This window comes from Entelurus aequoreus, linkage group LG13 (assembly GCF_033978785.1).
Source record: "Entelurus aequoreus isolate RoL-2023_Sb linkage group LG13, RoL_Eaeq_v1.1, whole genome shotgun sequence".
Lineage (NCBI taxonomy): Eukaryota > Metazoa > Chordata > Actinopteri > Syngnathiformes > Syngnathidae > Entelurus > Entelurus aequoreus.
In genome coordinates, this window is record NC_084743.1 from 2285186 (window position 1) to 2310736 (window position 25551).

At 39.7% G+C, this 25551-nt stretch overlaps 1 protein-coding gene across 2 annotated transcripts in view; it reads right to left on the reverse strand.

The window, feature by feature from the left end:
- fam168a (family with sequence similarity 168 member A) overlaps nt 1-25551 on the reverse strand; it is a 61756-nt gene that overhangs the window by 13721 nt on the left and 22484 nt on the right. Inside the window, exons 2-4 of one of the 2 annotated variants that reach the window (XM_062067244.1) lie at nt 10466-10574; nt 10023-10114; nt 7518-7598 (exon numbers count right to left, since the gene is read on the reverse strand). In XM_062067244.1, the coding sequence (XP_061923228.1) occupies nt 7518-7598; nt 10023-10114; nt 10466-10527 (235 nt within the window). In that variant the 5' untranslated portion in view covers nt 10528-10574. The remainder of the gene's footprint in view (nt 1-7517; nt 7599-10022; nt 10115-10465; nt 10575-25551) is intronic. The other variant, XM_062067246.1, reaches the window with a different exon arrangement.

Sequence of the window (25551 nt, forward strand, 5' to 3'; positions counted from 1 at the left end):
TTGCTTAGTTCAAATAAAATACCCCTCATTTTTGTATTTTTTTTTCTTGTTTTTGAACACTGACTTTGTGCAGTGTAGAGCAAAGCAATTGATTTCGCACAGTATCTCATACAGTTCCACAACTATACTATTTTTTTTTTTACCCCATGGGGTCAAAGAAAGTTGCAAGTGCTAGCACCTTGATAAAGAAGTTGAGAAACACTACTGAATTGAAGAATTAACTCGTAACAAAGAACAAAGATTGGCTCTCTATATATTCCTCCTTCTCAGTTGATTGCAGTTTTTGTCGACAAGACTGTTATCCATCCATCCATCTTATTTCGCTTATCCGAGGTCAGGTCGCGGGGGCAGCAGCCTAAGCAGGGAAGCCCAGACTTCCCTCTCCCCAGCCACTTTGTCCAGCTCCTCCCGGGGGATCCCGAGGCGTTCCCAGGCAAGGGAGACGTAGTCTTCCCAACGTGTCCTGGGTCTTCCCCGTGGCCTCCTACCGGTTGGACGTGCCCTAAACACCTCCCTAGGGAGGCGTTCGGGTGGCATCCTGACCAGATGCCCGAACCACCTCATCTGGCTCCTCTCCATGTGGAGGAGCAGCGGCTTTACTTTGAGCTCCTCCCGGATGACAGAGCTTCTCACCCTATCTCTAAGGGAGAGACCCGCCACCCGGCGGAGGAAACTCATTTGGGCCGCTTGTACCCGTGATCTTGTCCTTTCGGTCATAACCCAAAGCTCATGACTATAGGTGAGGATGGGAACGTAGATCGATCGGTAAATTGAGAGCTTTGCCTTCCGGCTCAGCTCCTTCTTCACCACAACGGATCGATACAGCGTCCGCATTACTGAAGACGCCGCACCGATCCGCCTGTTGATCTCACGATCCACTCTTCCTTCACTCGTGAACAAGACTCCCAGGTACTTGAACTCCTCAACTTGGGGCAGGGTCTCCTCCCCAACCCGGAGATGGCACTCCACCCTTTTCCGGGCGAGAACCATGGACTCGGACTTGGAGGTGAAGACTCTGTTATTTGAGTTATTATTCCTTAACACAGAAAAATGACTAAGGCTTCCGTACAAATTATTTTTTGTCCGACCTTTTGGAACGACCTACTAACGAAAACCGAGGTATCACTTTACAGACAACTTCTTTACTTTAAATAAAATGACTAACTCTAACCCCAACCCCAACGCTAAACCTAACCCTCTAACCTACTCAGTGGCCTAGTGGTTAGAGTGTCCGCACTGAGATCGGTAGGTTGTGAGTTCAAACCCCGCCCGAGTCATACCAAAGACTAAAAATGGGACCCATTACCACCCTGCTTAACACTCAGCATCAAGGTTTGGAATTGGGGGTTAAATCACCAAAAATGATTCCCGGGTGCTGCCACCACTGCTGCCCAATGCTCCCCTCACCTCCCGGGGGGTGAACAAGGGGATGGGTCAAATGCAGAGGACAAATTTCACCACACCTAGTGTGTGTGACATTCATTGGTACTTTAACCCTAACCCTCTAACCCTAACCCTAACCTCAACCTTAAACCTAACCCAACTCTTTTACTTTATGCCTAACCCTAACCTTAACCCCAACCCTAACCCCAAACCTAACCTCAACCCAACCCAACCTCAACCCTAACCCCAAACCTAACCCCAACCCAACCCTAACCCAAATCTTTTTTCTTTATGCCTAACCCCAACCTTAACCCCAACCTTAACCCTAACCAACTATTTTTCTTTATGCCTAACCCTAACCTTAACCCCAACCCTAACCCAACTCTTTCTTTATGCCTAACCCTAACCTTAACACCAACCCTATCCTAACCCCGAACCCAACTCTTTTTCTTTATGCGTAACCCTAACCCCAACCCTAACCCTAATCTTAACCTCAACCTCAACCCCAACCCTAACCTTAACCCCAACCCTAACCTTAACCCCAAACCTAACCTTAACCCTAACCCCAAACCCAACTCTTTTTCTTTATGCCTAACCCTAACCCCAACCCTAACCTTAACCCCAACCTCAAACCTAATCCTCTAACCCTAACCCTAACCGTCAAATCCTAACCCTCTAATCCTAACCGATTCCACCATACGAAGGTCCTGAGTAGTCGTGAGTTCAATCCCGGGCTCAGGATCTTTCTGTGTGGAGTTTGCATGTTCTACCCGTGACTGCGTGGGTTCCCTCAATGACAATGTTGTCTGTCTATATGTGTTGGCCCTGTGATGAGGTGGCGACTTGTCCAGGGTGTACCCCGCCTTCCGCCCGAATGCAGCTGAGATAGGCTCCAGCACCCCCCGCCACCCCAAAAGGGACAAGTGGTAGAAAATGGTTGGATGGATGGACTCAATGTGACCTGGTACGGTGGAAAAATGTGAAATATACATCGGATTTGAATGGCTTATTTGTCACAAGACATGACGGACATACATGGAACAGCTTTCATGAAGCTTGGCGTTTAAAAATAGTATATTTTCTGAAGAAACCTGCAAATGTGGAGCACTGGTGTAGTGTTGTGATTCTTCACAATAGAACGTTGCATATTAGAAATAGGACATTTATGGTCAGCCATACAAGTACGGCAGCACTGGCTGAGTGATATTTTACAGATAAGTGCTACACCGTGATGACAGGCTGTAAAACCCAGAGTGCGTGTCTGCTGTGGGATGTAGTAACAGTGACTGGCCACTCGGGGGAGCTTGAAGGTTAAACGTGCCTCACCAGGGAACAAAGAGACACAAGCTGCTGTGTGTGTGTGTGTGTGTATCATACATTCCCATCTCATACATGCGTTGCATTGTCAGCATGTGTTGAGTCTTTAATGTTACGTGAAATGACGGTATTGACAGAAACGTTTACGTCGGAGATAAATTGTATCGACGACATCTACTTGCAGTATATTCACGGCTCCCTCCATTTACTGTTATTGTGTGCCAGTATGGAACAAAGCCACGTGTGCTTTGCAGTACCTTTGCAAGACAATGTGTTTGACACTTAAACACAACATGGTAACTACAGAGGCTTTCAACATTGGAAAAGGGAACACTAGGAAGAAAACAGATTATTTTATTGTTGCACAAACATAGTGTGCAAATCAATAGTCTCCCAATTACCGTATTTTCCGCACTATAAGGCGCACCTAAAAACCTCTAATTTTGTCAAAAGCTGACAGTGCGCCTTATAATCCGGTGCACCTTATACAGTATATGGATCAATATTGAGCCTCCAACAGGTAAAAGTTTCAATCAATCAATCAATCGCAACTACGGTAAGCAGCCGCCGACTTCATTTCCCCCCCGTCTACATTTTCCCCCATAGAAGAAGAAGTTCTTCTTCTACGGTAAGCAGCCGCCCCCGTAGAAGAAGAAGGAGCGCGCGGTGCATGCTGGGATATATGACTGCGCAAGGCGTGCCGTTTTGATTTCCATTTGTTTGTTTATGTATTTATGGACAGAATTTCTAGGCGCAGTCAAGGCGTTGAGGGGATCTGGTTTGGTGGCTGCAGGATTAGGTCTCTGCTTTTTGCAGATGATGTGGTCCTGATGGCTTCATCTGGCCAGGATCTTCAGCTCTCACTGGATCGGTTCGCAGCTGAGTGTGAAGCGACTGAGATGAGAATCAGCACCTCCAAGTCCGAATCCATGGTTCTCGCCCGGAAAAGGGTGGAGTGCCATCTCCAGGTTGCGGAGGAGACCCTTCCCCAAGTGGAGGAGTTCAAGTACTTCGGAGTCTTGTTCACGAGTGAGGGAAGAGTGGATCGTGAGATCGACAGGCGGATCGGGGCGGCGTCTTCAGTAATGCGGACGCTGTATCGATCCGTTGTGGTGAAGAAGGAGCTGAGCCGGAAGGCAAAGCTCTCAATTTACCGGTCGATCTACGTTCCCATCCTCACCTATGGTCATGAGCTTTGGGTTATGACCGAAAGGACAAGATCACGGGTACGAGCGGCCGAAATGAGTTTCCTCCGCCGGGTGGCGGGTCTCTCCCTTAGAGATAGGGTGAGAAGCTCTGCCATCCGGGGGGAGCTCAAAGTAAAGCCGCTGCTCCTCCACATGGAGAGGAGCCAGATGAGGTGGTTCGGGCATCTGGTCAGGATGCCACCCGAACGCCTCCCTAGGGAGGTGTTTAGGGCACGTCCGACCAGTAGGAGGCCACGGGGAAGACCCAGGACACGTTGGGAAGACTATGTCTCCCGGCTGGCCTGGGAACGCCTCGGGATCCCCCGGGAGGAGCTGGACGAAGTGGCTGGGGAGAGGGAAGTCTGGGCTTCCCCGCTTAAGCTGCTGCCCCCGCGACCCGACCTCGGATAAGCGGAAGAAGATGGATGGATGGATGTTTATGTAAAGACCCCAAAATGGCTCCTATTAAGAGACACGCTTACGACGCAGAGTTTAAACTTAAGACGATCAGTCACGCAGTAGAACACGGGAATAGAGCAGCAGCGACACTGACTCCATTAATGACGACTTCGACGAGACGGAGCCGGGCATGTTGGATGCCGTATCCGCCCAACTGTTTAATTCGGACACTGAAGAAGAAGAATTCGAGGGATTCGTGGATGAGGAATAACTTCATAAAGTGAGCTTTACATGTTTATTTTGAGTGTTGTGTTGTGTGACATTAACGTTTGAGCAACGTTGAGTTATTGATATATTGTTATTGCTCTGCACTATTTCGAGTGTTATTATATTGTGATTGCACTAACGTTTGATTTACCGTAACAGTATCAGTGTTTTTTACCTGTTTATTGAATCAGGGAAAAAGTTCCCCTCCACTATGTGATATAAATGTTGCACTACATCAGGGGTCGGCAACCCGCGGCTCCGGAGCCGCATGCGGCTCTTTGACCACTCTGATGCGGCTCAGCTGCATACTTGCCGACCCCCCCGATTTTCCCAGGAGACTTATGGATCTCAGTGCCTCTCCTAGAAAACTCCCAGGGCAAATATAATCCTATTTTCACTCTAATTACTAAATTAAGGGCGTGCCCTAATTGCACTGCAGTAATTGTCCTCTATAGCATTTACAAACAGCGTGCCAGCCCGGCCACATGTTATATGTAGTTTTTACTTGCACACGTAGGAGACAGCAAGGCATACTTAGTCATCAGCCACACAGCTTACACTGACGGTGGATGTATACAACAACTTTAACACTGTTACAAATATGCGCCACACTGTGAACCCACACCAAAAAAGAATGAAAAACAAATTTCTGGAGAACATCCGCACCGTAACACAACATAAACACAACACAACCAATACCCAGAATCCCATGCAGCCCTAACTCTTCCGGTCTACATTATACACTCCCACTACCACCAAACCCCCACACACATCAACCCCCCCTCCCTGCGTCGGTTGAGCGGAAGAGTTAGGGCTGCATGGGATTCTGGGTATTTGTTGTGTTGTGTTTATGTTGTGTTACAGTGCAGATGTTCTCCAGAAATGTGTTTGTCGTTCTTTTTTGGTGTGGGTTCAAAGTGTGGCGCATATTTGTAACGTAACAGTGTTAAAGTTGTTTTATATGGCTACCGTCAGTGTAAGCTGTGTGGCTGTTGAACTAGTACGCCTTGCTGTCACTTACGTGAGCAAGCTGAAGCTGCATTCTACATGTGGTCGAGCAGGTACACTGTTTGGGCAGGCTGTAGAGGGCGCCAAAAGCAGTGCCATCGCGCCCTGATATTCGGGAGTCTCCCGGAAATAATGAGAGGGTTGGCAAGTATGACGCTATCAAGCGCCATTCATTCAAAACTCGCGGGCCGCACTAACATCAAATTTCCATATTAAGGTGCGTGCCGGTGCGTGTGTCTGAGACCCCTGGTGAACATAGCACAAAGCAATTTAAGCTTTGTATGCGGTGTTTTTTATTTTAAAACATTTTTTGTGGCTCCCATTATTTTCTTTAATTTGTGAAACTTGCCAAAATGGCTCTTTGAGTGGTAAAGGTTGCCGACCCCTGCACTACATGTTACACCTTGCTGTTGTTAAAAGATAAACAAAACACCACGTCACTGACTTTACCTGGGGGAAAATAATAAAACAGCTGTTTATTCATTTTGGGAGTGAACAGAGTTGTCAGAACGCTGGTTTGTAATTTATTAATAAAGTTTGACTGACCTATCCGATTTTTTTGTTGACATTCCCTTTAGCGCAGCTCCATCTAATGGATGCATAGGTGCGCCTTATAATCCGGTGCGCCTTATATATGAACAAAGTTTTGAAATATGCCATTCATTGAAGGTGCGCCTTATAATCCGGCGCGCCTTATAGTGCGGAAAATACGGTAATTAGTTGTGTGTTTGTGGGAGTGTTTGATACTAAACATGCACACAAAGAGCAATCAATTAAATCAAATATGGGGGATGATTCGGAATAAATTATTGATTTATGGGAAATTGAAACAGAGTTTTGCGACTTCACATCATTTTTTAGGACATGTTTTATATGTACAGTACTAGTCTATTACAAAGTGGTGATCACAATACATACATAAATAGAGCTATTCAACAGGGAGACTTCTGTTTCAATGATGGTGGAGCCATTGCTTAAGTTCCTGTTTTTCATGTTAAAGAGCTGCACTTTTTTGGGAACTGTTTACTATTAATAACCTCTCTGTAAGAGAGAACTTTACGCTACTTTATAATAGAAATGGCAATAGCGGAGGATGAATGTCCCACAACAAGAGGGTGGAGAAAAAGAAGAAGCCTACAATGGCAGAGGGCAAATTTTCAGGACTTATGCAGACCTCAAATACAGATCAGTAGGTACCAGATATGAAAAGTTGAAAAGTGTGTGTTGTATGTAAATACACCCAAATAGACCGGCAGTGCACCTTATAATCCGGGGCGCCCTATGGTCCGGAAAATACGGTAAACTGAAAAACGTAATTTTATTGTTTTTTCCCCCACAGTCTTGATATTTTAATTTATTGTTACTATTATCATTTTACTTGTCCGTCACTAATTTATATCTGGTTGTTATTCTAAATTGTATGTCATATTTAAAGTAGAATTTTGGTGATACAATTTAATGATTTAAATGTCAATCAAATGTATCATTTTTGCCAGTATCGTCCAGTCCTACTGTTGCCTGCAGCAGAACACACCCAAGGCTCCTGTGTCGGGTTGAACAAGTGTAAAGGTGAATATATGGTGTTATTTCTTGTTTAGAGGGTTCCAATGATGTTAAACATATTTAAAAACTACTTTATAGTCAATGAAAATACTTCATAAAATGTATTTTACAACTGGAACCAATTAGCCGTATTAACAAAAAGAGACAACTGTACACAAAACCCATTTTGGCTGTAACACTGTAGTTAAAAGGCCTTAAACATTTTTTTATGTTCTAACTATGAAAATATTCAATGCGATTATAAGGGACGACTGTATTGTGATTGTTTTGAAAAGCCATAGTATTTTTATTTATTTAGTATTTCCGAAGGTGAACCCTCTACTACTTAAATCTCATCTATCCTCCAGCCATCTTTTTGTGGAGTCTGTAATTAGTGTGTGGGGCGGGACTCACCAGGTGGATACCCAGGACTTCCTGTTTGATAGAGGTTTGGCGTATATGTGGGTGCCGTAGTCGGATAACCCCCTGGATAGCCTGTTGGACAGCAATGAGAAAGACATTCACACAAACTGGGAGTCGCATAAAAACTGACACACGGTATTATTTTTTAATAGTTATAGCTGCGCTTTCAAGAGTATTTACACTGGGGCGGTGTTTCTTAACCATAGGGCCCAGGCCTGTCGTGGGGCCGCCAAAAAGATCTGTTTTTCAGCTGTGGTCCGTATGGTCTGCAGCAGCACTCAGTTGTAATACACTTTTCCACCACTCGTGGCAGTAATTTACAATATCAAACAATCAGAAGTCTGGAGCTAAAGTCATAGAGAAGCTTGTAAAGCGCAAAAATTATGACTAAAATGGTGACGCTGTATGATTTAATTTGCACTTTCATTTTATTGACAGTTTAGTTAAAAAACAGTCATTATCAATTTAATTTACTTTAGCACACCATTATTGATGGCAAATACATTTTCCGTCAGTTATTTATGAGTCCCTTCCTATGCAGAATATTTGGTGAGTACTTATTTTTCTAATCAGCCTGACCAAAGTCTAAGGTTTATGTGTTAAATCATATCATTTAACAAGTTAAAGTCCCAACGATAGTCACACACACACACTAGGTTTGGTGAAATTATCCTCTGCATTTGATCCATCCCCATGTTCACCTCCTGGGAGGTGAGGGGAGCAGTGAGCAGCAGCGGTGGCCGCGCTCGGGAATAATTTTGGTGATTTAACCCCAAAAGGGTTGGAATTGGGGTTAGATACAACAAGGTTAGATATAATTATTGAATATGACTAAAAACAACAGTAATATTACTAATTTAGTGTTAATATTTTCGTAATGGAAAAGTTGAGCCCTGTGGTCAAAAATGTTTAGAACTAGTGCACAAGGGCTACAAGTATTAATCGATTAATTTTATTAGAGAAATGCTTAGATTTATATTCTGTTGTTTCAATTAATCATCTAAAGAAAGTTACTAATGAAAATATATAAAATCTAGACAGCATAAAATATAGTAAAACTAATTGAATAGAAAGTAAATATGGTAAAAGGTAAGTGGAAGATGAAATAAATTAAATACAAGGTAATATAAATGAAAACAGGTAATGGGAGGGTAAAATAGGTAAATTAAAGGTAAATGAAAAATGTAAATAAAATGTAAAAGAAGGACTATAGAAGGTCAAATAAGGCAAATAAAAAGTAAAATAAGGATAATAGAAAGTAAAATAAGTTAAATAGAAGGTAATAGAAATGAAAAATAGAAGGTAATAGAAATGAAAAAAGGTAAATAAAATGTAAAAGAAGGACTATAGATTAATATAATTTATCTATTATTAAGGACTATAGATTAATATAATTTAATAAGGTAAATAAAAAGTAAAAGAATGAATATAGAAGGTAAAATAAGTTAAATAGAAGGTAATAGAAATGAAAAAAGGTCAATTGAAGGTAAATAAAATGTAAAAGAAGGACAATAGACGGTCAAATAAGGTAAATAAAAAGTAGAAGGTAAAATAAGTTAAATAGAAGGTAATAGAAATAAAAAAGGTCAATTGAAGGTAAATAAAATGTAAAAGAAGGACTATAGACAGTCAAATAAGGTAAATAAAAAGTAAAAGAATGAATATAGAAGGTAAAATAAGTTAAATAGAAGGTAATAGAAATAAAAAAAAGGTCAATTGAAGGTAAATAAAATGTAAAAGAAGGACTATAGACGGTCAAATAAGGTAAATAAAAAGTAAAAGAATGAATATAGAAGGTAAAATAAGTTAAATAGAAGGTAATAGAAATAAAAAAAGGTCAATTGAAGGTAAATAAAATGTAAAAGAAGGACTATAGACGGTCAAATAAGGTAAATAGAAGGTCAAATAAGGTACAGGTAAATAGAAGGTAACAACAAAAGGTAAAGTAAGTAAAATAAAGAGTGAAAGAAGGAATATAGATGATAAAAGAAGCTTAAACAAGGCAAAAGACAGTCAAAGAAGGTAGACAGAAGGTAAAATAAGGTAAATACAAGTAAAGAAAAATGAATATAGACGGCAAAACAAGGTAAAAGACGGTCAAAGAAGGTAATGAATGTCATGGCAAGTACAACAATCTTTATTAACTTAACTATTTTCCCTAAAAGGCTGAGGCTAGAAAGTGTATTTTATCTGATTACTCGATCGATCAAACAAGCTAATCCATAAATGACTAAAAATAATCGACAGCTGCAGCCCTAATTTACACTAGAGACCGTTTTACCAAAAGTAAACCCAGCCAGCCTCGTGGCAACGAGCAGAATGTACGACAACCATCATACAGTTTCAAGACATTTCAGGACATGGGGCACAGAGTCGGACTCCATCTCTTGCCACCAAACTGCAACAATAACCCGTTTTTAACCATACAAATGCCAACTAAGGATGTGTATTACATCCATCCACTACGAAAACATGTTTTTGCTGTGTGTATCTTGCCTGCAAAGGCCATGTTTTTGGGGTTTCCATAGGGGGCGCCAGGCTGGACAGGGCTGTAGACAGGATTCATGGCTGCAGACAACCTGTTTTTGCTGGAAGAGTGGGGGGGGGGAAATAGACTTAAGAAAGGATAAGAGACCATGAAAGTCAAAAAGTGCAGGGGGAGGAGAAGACACAGATCATAACCAACACATTGTTTGGATTATTAGATGCAACACCACCTGAGATTGGTATGGCAACATAGGACAGGAAAAACCTCCCATCAAGTGTGGTCAAAAGCATCTATTTAAAGGCAAAGTGATGCAGTAAAGCGGCAGGGTTTGATCTCCTGCGGCGCGGTGAAGACACATGAACCACTCCAGACCTTCTTTGTACTTACCGCAATAAAGACAACGTGTGTGTGTCAGTGTGTGTGTGCGAGTGTGCAGATGCGTGCCGCGTACCTCTTGTGCGTGTCTGGTTGATACATGAAACTGAATTTGTCTGTGGGATGCCCGCTCGCCATTTCTTGCTGTATGCAAATGAGGAAGGAGTGGGAGTGGATATGCAAATCTGAAATTAAAACAGTGAGAGGTCATGATTACAACGAACACAGAAGGGCAAAATAAATAAATAAACAAATAAGTCAAATGCAAGGCAAAGAAAAAGAGCAACAGAAAAGCAAGCGCCAGTGCAAAGAGCAAATGGTTAGTGAGAGACGGCGTGTCGGAGTGAGCGAGTGGGAGCCAAAATGCATTCATTACCTCTTAATTCATGACTAAAACAAGTATTCGAGTGTTCCCTTTTCCACGGGTTGGTTCCCCACTAACCTAGTATTCACTCGCATTCGCTTCAGTGTTGCAACCAAAGCTGACAAAAAAAATACCGGAACAATTGTTGGCAGACTTCAGACCTTTAACCATTTTGATTTTGATCTTTGGCCTCACATCTGCCGTATGGTGTCACGTCACATGCCCACTTTTTGAATTTGTTATGGCTGAGTGCTGAAATGAAATCTGACCTTTAACCCCCGAGCGCTGCCGGCTGAATTCCTAACCCTTTTTACGTGTGTGATGTTTTATTGATGTTCTATAGCAGGGGTCACCAACGCGGTGCCCGCGGTCACCAGGTAGCCCGTAAGGACCAGATGAGTAGCCCGCTGGCCTGTTCTAAAAATAGCTCAAATAGCAGCACTTACCAGTGAGTTGTCTCTATTTTTTAAATTGTATTTATTTACTAGCAAGCTGGTCTCGCTGTGCTCGACATTTTTAATTCTAAGAGAGACAAAACTCAAATAGAATTTGAAAATCCAAGAAAATATTTTAAAGACTTGGTCTTCACTTGTTTAAATAAATTCATTATTTTTTTTACTTGGCTTCTTATAACTTTCAGAAAGACAATTTTAGAGAAAAAATACAACCTTAAAAATGATTTTAGGATTTTTAAACACATATACCTTTTTACCTTTTAAATTCCTTCCTCTTATTTCCTGACAATTTAAATCAATGTTCAAGTAATGTTTATTCTTTTTATTGTAAAGAATAATAAATACATTTTAATTTATTCTTCATTTTAGCTTCTGTTTTTTCGACGAAGAATATTTGTGAAATATTTCTTCAAACTTATCATGATTAAAATGCAAAAAAATTATTCTGGCAAATCTAGAAAATCTGTAGAATCAAATTTAAATCTTATTTCAAAGTCTTTTGAATTTCTTTTAAAATTTTTGTTCTGGAAAATCTAGAAGAAATAACGATTTGTCTTTGTTAGAAATATAGCTTGGTCCAATTTGTTATATATTCTAACAAAGTGCAGATTGGATTTGAACCTATTTAAAACATGTCTTCCAAATTCTAAAATTAATCTTAATCAGGAAAAATTACTAATGGTGTTCTATAAATTATTTTTTAAATTTTTTCAAAAAGATTCGAATGAGCTAGTTTTTCTCTTCTTTTTTTCGGTTGAATTTTGAATTTTAAAGAGTCGAAATTGAAGATAAACTATGTTTCAAAATTTAATTGTCATTTTTTTCGTGTTTTCTCCTCTTTTAAACCGTTCAATTAACTGTAAATATCATTAATTATTAATAATAATATAGAGTTAAAGATAAATTGAGCAAATTGGCTATTTCTGGAAATTTATTTAAGTGTGTATCAAACTGGTAGCCCTTCGCATTAATCACTACCCAAGAAGTAGCTCTTGCTTTCAAAAAGGTTGGTGACCCCTGTTCTATAGTTAGCATCCCAGCTGTGTTAATTAGGTAAGTAGCACCTGAATGCTAAATGAGTAAGCTTTTGGAGCTAACCTGCACAAACAGGTTAAAGCAGGCCCGGGGAATTATTTTGACTCGGCGGGCCAAATTTAGAGAGAAAAAAATGTGTCTTTGTATTTTTAGGAACACTAATACAAAAACTCACAATAATGTCTGAATGCTAAAAACGTTATGACAGACCGCCTTAAAAACGGAATAGAATTTAATTTTTTTTTACTGAATACCGTATTTCCTTGAATTGCCGCCGGGAATATAGTATTCGCCTGCCTAGAATTACAGCCGGGTCAAACTCGTTTCGCAAAAATAATTAGCGCATGCTTGGCACTTCCGCCGGGTCAAATATGACTCATTAAATGACTCCCGCCTCCTGGTGGTAGAGGGCGCTAGTGATCCTTCTTGCGACTACCAGTACTGCAGAAGACCGGTGCTGCAGAAGAAGACAACAAGCAGCAAGCGTAAGCAGCGATCGTTTGCTTGCACTTTTACCATGGAGGATTACATATCTAAAATAAAACAGTTTTCTAAACTGGACTTTCAATCGAAGCAGGAGGTAATAATTAAAGGAAGATCTCCAGAAACTTTTAAAACTGAAGAAAGATAAGGAAGACTGCCTTTGATCAGAAGCAGCTGCACATGGACATAATTAATAAGTAAAGGTAAGACCATAATAACGTTTTTTTTTATTAAATGTGCTTTTCATGATAAGGTAAGCGCCGGAGTGAGAAGAGGTTTTAAAATAATTAGCGCATGCTTGCCCATCCCGCATGCTTTTGGTAAGCGCAGGAGTGAGAAGAGGTTTTAAATTAATTAGCGCCCCGGCGGCTATTCAAGGAAATACGGTAAGACACATAATGTACACGTCAATAAAGAATGTGGGATTTACAATATTAACTATGAACGATAAAACACTGAATATTGACAACATATGAACGTCAAACCCCCTCTCGATCGACACAAGCGAAACGCAACAAAAATGCAACAAACAGCAAAATATCAACGCGGAAGGTAAACAAAAACCCACCTATAATCTGATATATCTGATACATCACTAGGCTTTAGAACTTTGTTGTAAAAATCTCCTTCCGCGTCTGTCCCTGACACCCGCATTTCAGGCTGACACTCTGGAAACACTCTGTGGAAACGCTCCCCACCCACACTGCATGGTGCCTCGTCTGAGCTGCTGTGACTTAGATTAGTAACTAATTACATTACCATAGTAACTAATATATCATGCAAAAGCGCAGATTCCAACCATTGAAAAAATGTGTATAGTTCAAGACTTATGGTAATTTAAAAACATCACTGCACATCATAATGGCAGCTACAGTTTCCATCTTAAAGATCTAAAAAAATTATTTGGGAATGTCCATCGGGCCAGATTGACAAGCTTAACCCTAATTAAGCCTTAAGTTGCCCAGGTATGGGTTAAAGACTACAGGTTAATACCCCTTATGGCTGCCACTGTTTCTATATTTATTCAGTATATAAGTCTATAAGATGCAGACAATGTCTTTTTGTATTCCTTTAGATGACAGAATAATAATAAAGTGTAATTGTGTGTTTCAGCAATGCACTTCAATTCAAGTTGAGTATATCTGATGACTGTGTTCTGTGAACAGACAACCAGAGTGGTTAATATTTACCATTTCCACAGTTTAATACCAAACTCTACGTGTTCCCGCTGACTCAAAACCACGTTATAATGGGACTCATTCGGGGAGGGGAGTTCCTTTGTTTTGCGTCCACGGCCAATTATGCAAATTGGACTATAACAATCGACCAGGCGTGACAATGGGACTGCAGTTCTGTGGGAGAAACTGCACACACATCGACGCTTAGCATTGCCTACTTTTGTCACCGTATTTCAACTTGTCATACTTTTTAGCAACAAAACAATTAAAGGGGCTGACGCGCTTGCTTCCTGGTGTGTTTTAAGCGTTATATCCCGCTCTTTTACAACTTTTGGTACATAATGGCAAAAACTGCGTCCGTATAGGCATGGGCTAACAACACATTTTGCTCGACAATATAATGACCTACAGATTATTGCCGTAAACGTTATTGTCAACATTATTTTGACACCAAATTAACCACTGATGAAATGATAATACATAACAATGCAAGTATACCCTTTCAAATGAAATAAACTTGTATTTTTGATATATTTTAACATTGTAAATGCCTGTTTGAACTCGACACTGGAGTTTTTCAAGGTAAAAGTTGCTTTTCAAGGCAAAAACTGATTTTCGAGGCAAAAACTGATTTTCGGGGCAAAAACTGATTTTCGAGGTAAAAGTTGATTTTCAAGGTAAAAACTGATTTTCGAGGCAAAAACTGATTTTCAAAGTAAAAACTGAATTTCAAGGCAAAAACTGATTTTCAAGGTAAAAGTTGATTTTCAAGGCAAAAACTGATTTTCAAGACACAAACTGATTTTCAAGGCAAAAACTGATTTTCAAGACACAAACTGATTTTCAAAGCAAAAACTGATTTTCGAGGTAAAAACTGATTTTCAAGGTAAAAGTTGATTTTCAAGGTAAAAGTTGATTTTCGAGGCAAAAACTGATTTTCAAGGTAAAAACTGAATTTCAAGGCAAAAACTGATTTTCAAGGTAAAAGTTGATTTTCGGGGCAAAAACTGATTTTCGGGGCAAAAACTGATTTTCGAGGTAAAAACTGATTTTTGAGGTAAAAGTTGATTTTCAAGGTAAAAGTTGATTTTCAAGGTAAAAACTGATTTTCGAGGCAAAAACTGATTTTCAAGGTAAAAACTGAATTTCAAGGCAAAAACTGATTTTCAAGGTAAAAGTTGATTTTCAAGGCAAAAACTGATTTTCAAGACAAACTGATTTTCAAGACAAACTGATTTTCAAGACACAAACTGATTTTCAAGGTAAAAACTGATTTTCAAGACAAAAACTGATTTTCAAGACAAACTGATTTTCAAGGCAAAAACTGATTTTCAAGGCAAAAACTGATTTTCAAGGCAAAAGTTGATTTTCAAGGTAAAAGTTGATTGTCAAGGTAAAAAATTATTTTCAAGGCAAAAACTGATTTTCAAGACAAAAACTGATTTTCAAGACAAATTGATTTTCAAGGCAAAAACTGATTTTCAAGGTAAAAACTGATTTTCAAGGCAAAAACTGATTTTCAAGGCAAAAGTTGATTTTGAAGATAAAAAATTATTTTCAAGGCAAAAACTGATTTTCAAAGTAAAAAAATATTTAAGGTAAAAAATGATTTTATATTTTAATATATTTAATATATTTTAACATTGTAAATGGAATGCAAACTCTTATTGATTGATTGATTGAAACTTTTATTAGTAGATTGCACAGTTCAGTACATATTCCGTACAATTGACCACTAAATGGTAACACCCGAATAAGTTTTTCAACTTGTTTAAGTCGGGGTCCACGTAAATCCATTCGTGGTAAATATCAACTTGAATATCAAAGTTCAATAAAACAAATACATAATACAAATGAAATACACTCTGTCAGTAAAATGTTGCAATTGAATAAAAATCACAACCAAAAGCAATAAAATAGGTTCTGTCTCTGTTAAGGAGGGGCTTGGGGACCCTCAAATATACACAACCAACACAATACCAAACATGGTAAATTAAGTTAAGACCAAAATTATCATTATTATTGTGGTATTGTTGAAGGTGATCAAAAAGTACACCACCAAAATAAATATACTTTCTTGGCAGAGAACACATAACACTTCATAAGAGCCATACTATTTTGTGTTTAAATATGGTTATCTTCTTCCATTTTATTTGTATACGCTTTAGAATGGTTTTTTTTTAATGAATACCATAAATTGATCGACGTTATCAATCAGGTTTATACTAACCGTCGGGAGTTTTACAGTGGTTATAATTACTATTTACGTGCATGCAGTACAATAATTACTATTTACGTGCATGCAGTACAATAATTACTATTTACGTGCATGCAGTACAAACGCTCGCAACTGCTGTTAGGAGTGACCCCCTCCCTTTAAATTGGGGCGGTATAGCTCGGTTGGTAGAGTGGCCGTGCCAGCAACTTGAGGGTTCCAGGTTCGATCCCCGATTCCGCCATCCTAGTCACTGCCGTTGTGTCCTTGGGCAAGACACTTTAGCCACCTGCTCCCAGTGCCACCCACACTGGTTCAAATGTAACTTAGATATTGGGTTTCACTATGTAAAGCGCTTTGAGTCACTAGAGAAAAGCGCTATATAAATATAATTCAATTCACTCTGCCACTTGAAGCCGTAACAACGCGTGCATATGGCGATTAGCGCTGTGGAAAGGTTACCGACTAAATTTTAATTTAGCGTTCGGTTAATTGCCTTACCGACTATCGGACCAGGCATACATGTGCAGTTAGCTAATGACAGCAATTTGGTTAATTAACTTTGGCTATTTTTGAATGCATAGCAAATTATTTAATTAATATTTGCTTCTCTGGGTTCACGAGAGAATTCGTCACGCGTCAGACATTTTCCTCAGACCAACAAGCAATTTTGACTTTTCTATCCGTTTTCCTTTGTGTAGTGTTTTAGTTCTTGACTTGCGCTCGTATTTTGGTGTCTTTTTCTCTTTTTTTGGTATTTTCCTGTAGCTGTTTCATGTCTTCCTTTGAGCGATATTTCCCACATCTACTTTGTTTTAGCAATCAAGAATATTTCAGTTGTTTTTAATCCTTCTTTGTGGGCACATTGCTGATTGTCATTTCATGTTCGGATGTACATTGTGGACGCCGTCTTTGCTCCACAGTAAGTCTTTGCTGTTGTCCAGCATTCTGTTTTTGTTGACTTTGCAGCCAATTTAGTTTTAGTTTTGTTTTGCACAGCCTTCCCTAAGCTTCAATGCATTTTCTTAGGAGCACTCACCTTTTGTTTATTTTTGGCTTAAGCCAGTGTTTCCCATAAACTGCCAAGATACCTGTGGCGGTGGGGGCCTGGCTATGGGCGTGTTCACCATGACATCATCGAGTAATTTGCATAATTTACTACAATGATATGATTTTCTCTAAAAAGGCTCAAAAAATGTATACTTACTAATTAATAATAACAGTTTTGTTTTAAACGTCCATCCATCCATCCATCCATTTTACATTACAACACTTTGTGTAACATATTTATATACAGATTTGAACAATAAGTTATTCACTGAAATATATTTATTAATTGTGGTTCTTACAAAAAATATATCTTATAAAATATAAAAGCTAAAAGGTCTCTTAAAGCTGTGCCCCTTTAATTAGTGCATACTAAATAATTTAACTTTAGCCTACTACTACAACCATATTATTTACCAGCAACATAAAGTGAAACAGAGGCAGAGGTGTCCTGCCACAGTCAGTAACAAATAAACAGAAAACAGTAGTGGTCAAATACAAATAAGGCAACAAGAGAAGTATCCTACACTTCTCTTTTGTAAAGTAAATCTGAACAGCCGATATGGGCATCTACATCTACTGTATGATTTGCCTGAGAAGCTGGACAGGACATCTACAAAGCAATTAGCTACCGGCTGCCACCTACTGATATGGAAGAGTATTACATGGTTACTCTGCCGAGCACTAGACAGCACCGACACTCAACAACTACACATCATTTGCAGATAATCTCCCACGTACGTTTATTCAACGTAACTAGTAATTGTTAAAAAAAATGTTTTAAATATATGCTCTGTTAAACCACTAATTGTGTTATATTTGGTTTTAATAAAAGCTGCAAACAGCTCTTAACATGAAAACAATCCGTTTCCTTTTTGTCCTTTCACAGTAAGACAGAAATAACTCGGTTCAGTTGATTCAATGAAGACACAAATGATTCTCTCCAAACATGTACAATTACAGTTTGTTGCTGAATGTTTGTCTCATGCGGCTCCGAACAAACTCATTTAGTTATAATTGCAGTGATAGTTTTTATGTGCGATGGCGAGGAGCGCGTGGAGCTGGAAAGAAAACATTAAGCAGGTTCCAGGCAATAAAAGCAGTCTTTTCAACAACATAAAACAAAGACGAAGCAAAGCAAATGAACCGTCGCACACAACCTTGAAGAGCACCGTGAATATTGGCGACACAAATGGAAAAAAAGCAATGAGTTCAAACAGAAAGTGAGGCTCGCTTTGTATCCGAGAACGACGACACTGGTTAGGACCTAGCATGGCCTTGGATGTGGAAAACGATCTGTACCTAAATGTGTACCGATCAGTTTGGGTTTGTTGCTTTTCCGATCATTGTAATTTCTCACAATGTCGCCCCGGAATGCCCATGGAATACTTCTTTCCGGGACAAGACTGTTCAGTGACGGTATAGTGAAATAAATATTTATAAACCTTTCAAAATGTTGCGTTATTGTGCAGGTTTCAGGGACCAATAGAGTGAGAAGATTCCTCATTAAGACCGGACAAGCCGCTAAGGTCCTACCCTGCACGCCCTACCAATTACAGCTGCGTGTGAATGGACCGGTGGGTGTGTGGTGGGCAGAGGTGATGCAGCATGAATGAGTGCCAAAGAAAAGGGGAACCCCGGTGTGTCTAATGAGCATCTACGTGTGCGGACAAACACATACAAGTCCGTGCTTACAATGTCTGCGCCGAGTGGGCCGAGCTAACCGCCGTTCCCTTTGTTTTGCCGCACGGCGGGGGGGACGTCCGCCCGGAAGAGGTCTGATCGAACTGGAAGATGTTCTCGGTCCATCACCGCAATTCAAGCATTGACCATAAGTGCGTTCATGGCGGTCAGTTGCTTATCAAGACAAACATGCGTGCACAGTTTGAGCATGACGACTACCGAGAAGGTCCAGGACATGCAAAGACTGCTGGGAAATAACTGTTTTGAATACATTTTTTGGACGGAGAATGAAAAGAACATTTCCAAATGTCTGGAATAACCTCTGGATTAGTGTTGTCCCGATACCAATATTTTGGTACCAGTACCAAAATGTATTTCGATACCACCGTATTTCCTTGAATAGCCGCAGGGGCGCTAATTAATTTAAAACCTCCTGTCACTCCGGCGTTTACCGGAAGCCTGCGGGATGGCCGTGCATGCGGCAATTATTTTAAAACCTCTTCTCACTCCGGCGTTTACCAAAAGGAATGCGGTAAATTTAGGCGTGCGCTTTGAGTGTGATGTATGCATACCATCATGAAAAGCACATTTAATTAAAAAAAAACGTTATTATGGTCTTACCTGTACTTATAAATGGAGTCCATTTGCAGCTCCTTCTGACCAAAAGCATCGATAACTTGTTTATAGAAGTCTTCCTTATTTTCTTTCTTCAGTTTTAAAAGTCTCTCTGTCTCGATGGAGATATTCCTTTAATTATTACCTCCCGCTTCCATTGAAAGTCCTGTTTAGAAAACTGTTTTATTTTAGATACCGGTATGTAATCCTCCATGTTAAAAAAAAAAATCTCTTGCTGCGTGTAGTCACTTCATCTGCAGTACCGGAAGTCGCAAGAAGGATCACTAGCGCGGTAGCGCCCTCTACCACCAGGAGGCGGGAGTCATTTAATGACTTATACAGTATTTGACACACGCAGCTACGGTATATGAATAAAACATAGCTGCTTACTGTTCTTTTTAGCATACTGTACCGGTATTCAATAGCTTGGACCTTAAATCCTACTGAATAGCTCTTTATCTTTTTTCCTTTGTGCGATTGCAAACTACTGAAAGCAGCTTCCTCCATTTTGAAAATGAGGACAGGTAAAGCGTCACTCGTGACGTAACGAATTTGACCCGGCGGAAGTTCTAGCCATATGCTAAATATTTTGCGAAACGAGTTTGACCCGGCGAAAATGATAGACATGCGATAATAAAATTAATATTTTGCGAAACGAATTTGATCCGGCGTTAATAATGAACCGGCGATAAGGCCAAGCATGCGTTAATTATTTTGAGAAACGAGTTTGACCCGGCAGTAATTCTAGACGTGCGAATACTATATTCCCTGCGCCAATTCAAGGAAATACGGTATTCTAAATAAAAGGGGACCACAAAAAATGGCATTATTGGCTTTATTTTAACAACAAATCTTAGGGTACATTAAACATATGTTTATTATTGCAATTTAGTCCTTAAATAAAATAGTGAACATACTAGACAACTTGTCTTTTAGTAGTAAGTTAGCAAACAAAGGCTCCTAATTAGTCTGCTGACGTATGCACTAACATATTGTCATTTTCCATTGTATTATTTTGTCAAAATTATTAAGGACAAGTGGTAGAAAATGTATTATTAATCTACTTGATCATTTACTCTTAATATCTGCTTATTTTCTCTTTCAACATGTTCTATCTACACTTCTGTTAAAATGTAACAATCACTTATTCTTCTCTTGTTTGATACTTTACATTAGTTTTGGATGATACCGCAAATGTAGGTATCAATCCGATACCAAGTCGTTACAGGATCATACATTGGTCATATTCAAAGTCCTCATGTGTCCAGGAACGTATTTTCGGAGTTTATAAACATAATACAAATTTTTTAAATACGAAAGAAGATGTTGTGATTAGGGATGTCCGATATTATCGGCCGATATATGCGTTAAAATGTAATATCGGAAATTATCGGTATCGGTTTTTTTTATTATCGGTATCGGTTTTTATTTATTTTTATTTTTTCTATTAAATCAACATAAAAAACACAAGATACACTTACAATTAGTGCACCAACCCAAAAAACCTCCCTCCCCCATTTACACTCATTCACACAAAAGGGTTGTTTCTTTCTGTTATTAATATTCTGGTTCCTACATTATATATCAATATATATCAATACAGTCTGCAAGGGATACAGTCCGTAAGCACACATGATTGTGCGTGCTGCTGGTCCACTAATAGTACTAACCTTTAACAGTTAATTTTACTCATTTTCATTCATTACTAGTTTCTATGTAACTGTTTTTATATTGTTGTACTTTCTTTGTTATTCAAGAAAATGTTTTTAATTGATCTTATTTTACTAATTTTTTTAAAAAGTACCTTATCTTCACCATACCTGGTTGTCCAAATTAGGCATAATAACGCGTTAATTCCATGACTGCATATATCGGTTGATATCGGTATCGGTTGATATCGGTATCGGTAATTAAAGAGTTGGACAATATCGGAATATCGGATATCGGCAAAAAGCCATTATCGGACATCCCTAGTTGTGATGCCAAAAAACATTGATGTAATCATAGTAGTATCGACTAGATACTCTCCTGTACTTGGTATCATTACAGTGGATGTCAGGTGTAAATCCACCAATGGTGTTTGTTTACATTGTGACGCCGGTGAGCTAGGGTGTGTAGTGAAGCATGTTTAGCTATTCCTCGTCCTGCAGGGTTGATACTTGTAAGAAACATACTTTATTCGTCGCCATGGAGGCAAGGATTAGTGATTTAGAAGTGGCTACAACACTACAGACCTCTTTCTGTGGGCGTTTCAGTGTTATAACTTCACCTTTATCTTTACTTTTTAAGCCAAAATGTGTCCATTCTCCCTTTTCTGTCTTCACACTGCGTCTGCTTGTAAGTACTCTATGTCTGTGCACTGCCGAACATGCTCCTCTGCTGGTAAACCAGCAATGTCACGACGTGACGACGACGGGTCTGGGGGTGGGAGACCGGTACTTTTTAGAGGCGGAATATTACAGAATATGAGCGGTAGAAAATGGATGGATGGATTCATTAGTATCGCGGTACTATACTAATACCGGTATACCGCGCCACCCTAGTGTGGATTGATCAAAGGAGTTTTAAGTCTGAAGGAAAAGACCCAATGCCGCCTCAGATGAGGGTTGATATTGTTCTGTGCAAGCCAGAGTACAGAGTTATTGATCATCAGTTTGGAGTGCACAAATGCAGCGTGAAGAGGTTTGTGTACGCGGTCCTCCTTGCCGTGTAATACATCTTCATTCTCCTCCATCCCACACCTATTACTCCTGGAGTCCGAATGAATGAATGTCATTCTCCATTTCCTTAGCGACCTTTAAAAATAAATCTGCTTCTTGTTTTTCCTCCCATCGATGCACTGCACACTGTTCCGTTCTTTTCATTTGTGACGCAAATAGACCATTTCTTCTTCATTCCTGGTCGGTGCCAATGTTTTAAATTGAATAGGATCCTCTTCCGGGTCACATCCCGCGCGTTCCCCTCCAGCACTCGAGATCTGGGCCCGTACTCCTTAAGATTCTGAGGTTGCCTAAGGTTATACAGGGTATAACCCACCTAACCTTATCCCTGTCCACACACACAATGTGTGTGTGGACACAAACATGTTGGACCCTACAACATTTTGTAGCGGGGGGTGTATATTGTAGCGTTCCGGAAGAGTTAGTGCTGCAAGGGGTTCTGGGTATTTGTTGTGTTACGGTGCGGATGTTCTCCCGAAATGTGTTTGTCATTCTTGTTTGGTGTGGGTTCACAGTGTGGCGCATATTTGTAAGAGTGTTAAAGTTGTTTATACCTCCACCCTCAGTGTGACCTGTATGGCTGTTGACCAAGTATGCCTTGCATTGTGAAAAGCCGTAGATATTATGTGATTGGGCCGGCACGCAAAGGCAGTGCCTTCAAGGTTTATTGGCGCTCTGTACTTCTCCCTACGTCCGTGTACACAGAAAAGTCATAAATTTTACTTTATGAAACCCATACCAATAATTTTGAAACCGATACCGATAATTTCCGATGTTACATTTAAAGCATTTATCGGCCGATATTATCGGACATCTCTAGTAATAACCAATGTCAATTAAACACAAACATTCTGGCAACTAGCCAGCTTTTTCCGTAACCCCCTCGCCCCCCCCCCCCCCCCAAAAACAGTGTTTTTCCATTTACCGTAAAATGTTGTAAAACACTATATTTTACAGTAACATTTAGTAAATGTTAAAGGCCTACTGAAATGAAATGTTTTCATTTATACGGGGATAGCAGATCCATTCTATGTGTCATACTTGATCATTTCGCGATATTGCCATATTTTTGCTGAAAGGATTTAGTATAGAACAACGACGATAAAGTTCGCAACTTTTGGTCGCTGATAAAAAAAAAGCCTTGCCTATACCGGAAGTAGCGTGACGTCACAGGAGGAAGGATTCCTCACAATTCCCCGTTGTTTACAATGGAGCGAGAGAGATTCGGACCGAGAAAGCGACGATTACCCCATTAATTTGAGCGAGGATGAAATATTTGTGGATGAGGAACGTTAGAGTGAAGGACTAGAGAGGCAGTGCAGGGTGTATCTTTTTTCGCTCTGACCGTAACTTAGGTACAAGCTGGCTCATTGGATTCCACACACTCTCCTTTTTCTATTGTGGATCAGGGATTTGTATTTTGAACCACCTGGGATACTATATCCTCTTGAAAATGAGAGTCGAGAACGCGAAATGGACATTCACAGTGACTTTTATCTCCACGACAATACATCAGCGAAGCTCTTTAGCTACTGAGCTAACGTGATAGCATCGGGCTCAAATGCAGATAGAAACAAAAAAAAAAACCCCGACTGGAAGGATAGACAGAAGATCAACAATACTATTAAACCATGAACATGTAAATACACGGTTAATAATTTCCAGCTTGGCGAAGCTTACCAATTGAAGCTAACTAACTTAGCTACGGAGCTAACGTGATAGCATCAGGCTCAAATGCAGATAGAAACAAAATAAAAATAAACCCTGACTGGAAGGATAGACAGAAGATCAACAATACTATTAAACCATGAACATGTAAATACACGGTTAATAATTTCCAGCTTGGCGAAGCTTAACAATAGAAGCTAACTAACTTAGCTACGGAGCTAACGTGATAGCATCAGGCTCAAATGCAGATAGAAACAAAATAAAAATAAACCCTGACTGGAAGGATAGACAGAAGATCAACAATACTATTAAACCATGAACATGTAAATACACGGTTAATCATTTCCAGCTTGGCGAAGCTTAACAATTGAAGCTAACTAACTTAGCTACGGAGCTAACGTGATAGCATCAGGCTCAAATGCAGATAGAAACAAAATAAAAATAAACCCTGACTGGAAGGATAGACAGAAGATCAACAATACTATTAAACCATGAACATGTAAATACACGGTTAATAATTTCCAGCTTGGCGAAGCTTAACAATTGAAGCTAACTACGGAGCGGCGGCGGCGGCCGTTGTAGCTTTGGACGATACCCTGGCCGCCATCAGAGTCGGCAAGAAACATATATTTCCCCAAAGTTACGTACGTGACATGCACATAGCGACACGCACGTACGGGCAAGCGATCAAATGTTTGGAAGCCAAAGCTGTACTCACGGTAGCGCGTCTGCTATCCAGCTCAAACACAACACAACCTCCTGATTGTGTTGCTGTAGTCCGCCGCTAATACACCGATCGCACCTACAACTTTCTTATTTGCAGTCTCCATTGTCCATTAAACAAATTGCAAAAGATTCACCAACACAGATGTCCAGAATACTGTGGAATTGTTCGATGAAAACAGAGCAGTTTGTATGGTGACACATTGGGTACGAATACTTCCGTTGCCGTCGTGACGTCACGCGCATACGTCATCATACAAAGACGTTTCCAACCGGAAGTTTAGCGGGAAATTTAAAATTGCACTTTATAAGTTAACCCGGCCGTATTGGCATGTGTTGCAATGTGAGATTTCATCATTGATATATAAACTATCAGACTGCGTGGTCGCTAGTAGTGGCTTTCAGTAGGCCTTTAAGTTTTAACTGTATAATCGACAGTCTACTTAAATCAATTCATATAATTACCGTATTTTTCGGACTATATGTCGCACCGGCCGAAAATGCATAATAAAGAAGGGAAAAAACATATATAAGTCGCACTGGAGTATAAGTCGCATTTTGGGGGGAAATTTATTTGATAAAACCCAACACCAAGAATAGACATTTGAAAGGCAATTTAAAATAAATAAAGAATAGTGAACAACAGGCTGAATAAGTGTACGTTATATGAGGCATAAATAACCAACTGAGAAGGTGCCTGGTATGTTAACGTAACATATTATGGTAAGAGTCATTCAAATAACATATAGAACATGCTATACGTTTACCAAACAATCTGTCACTCCTAATCGCTAAATCCCAAGAAATCTTATACGTCTAATCTCTTACGTGAATGAGCTAAATAATATTATTTGATATTTTACGCTAATGTGTTAATCATTTCACACATAAGTCGATCCCGAGTATAAGTCGCACCCCCGGCCAAACTAGGAAAAAAACAGCGATTTATAGTCCGAAAAATACGGTAATAATGAAA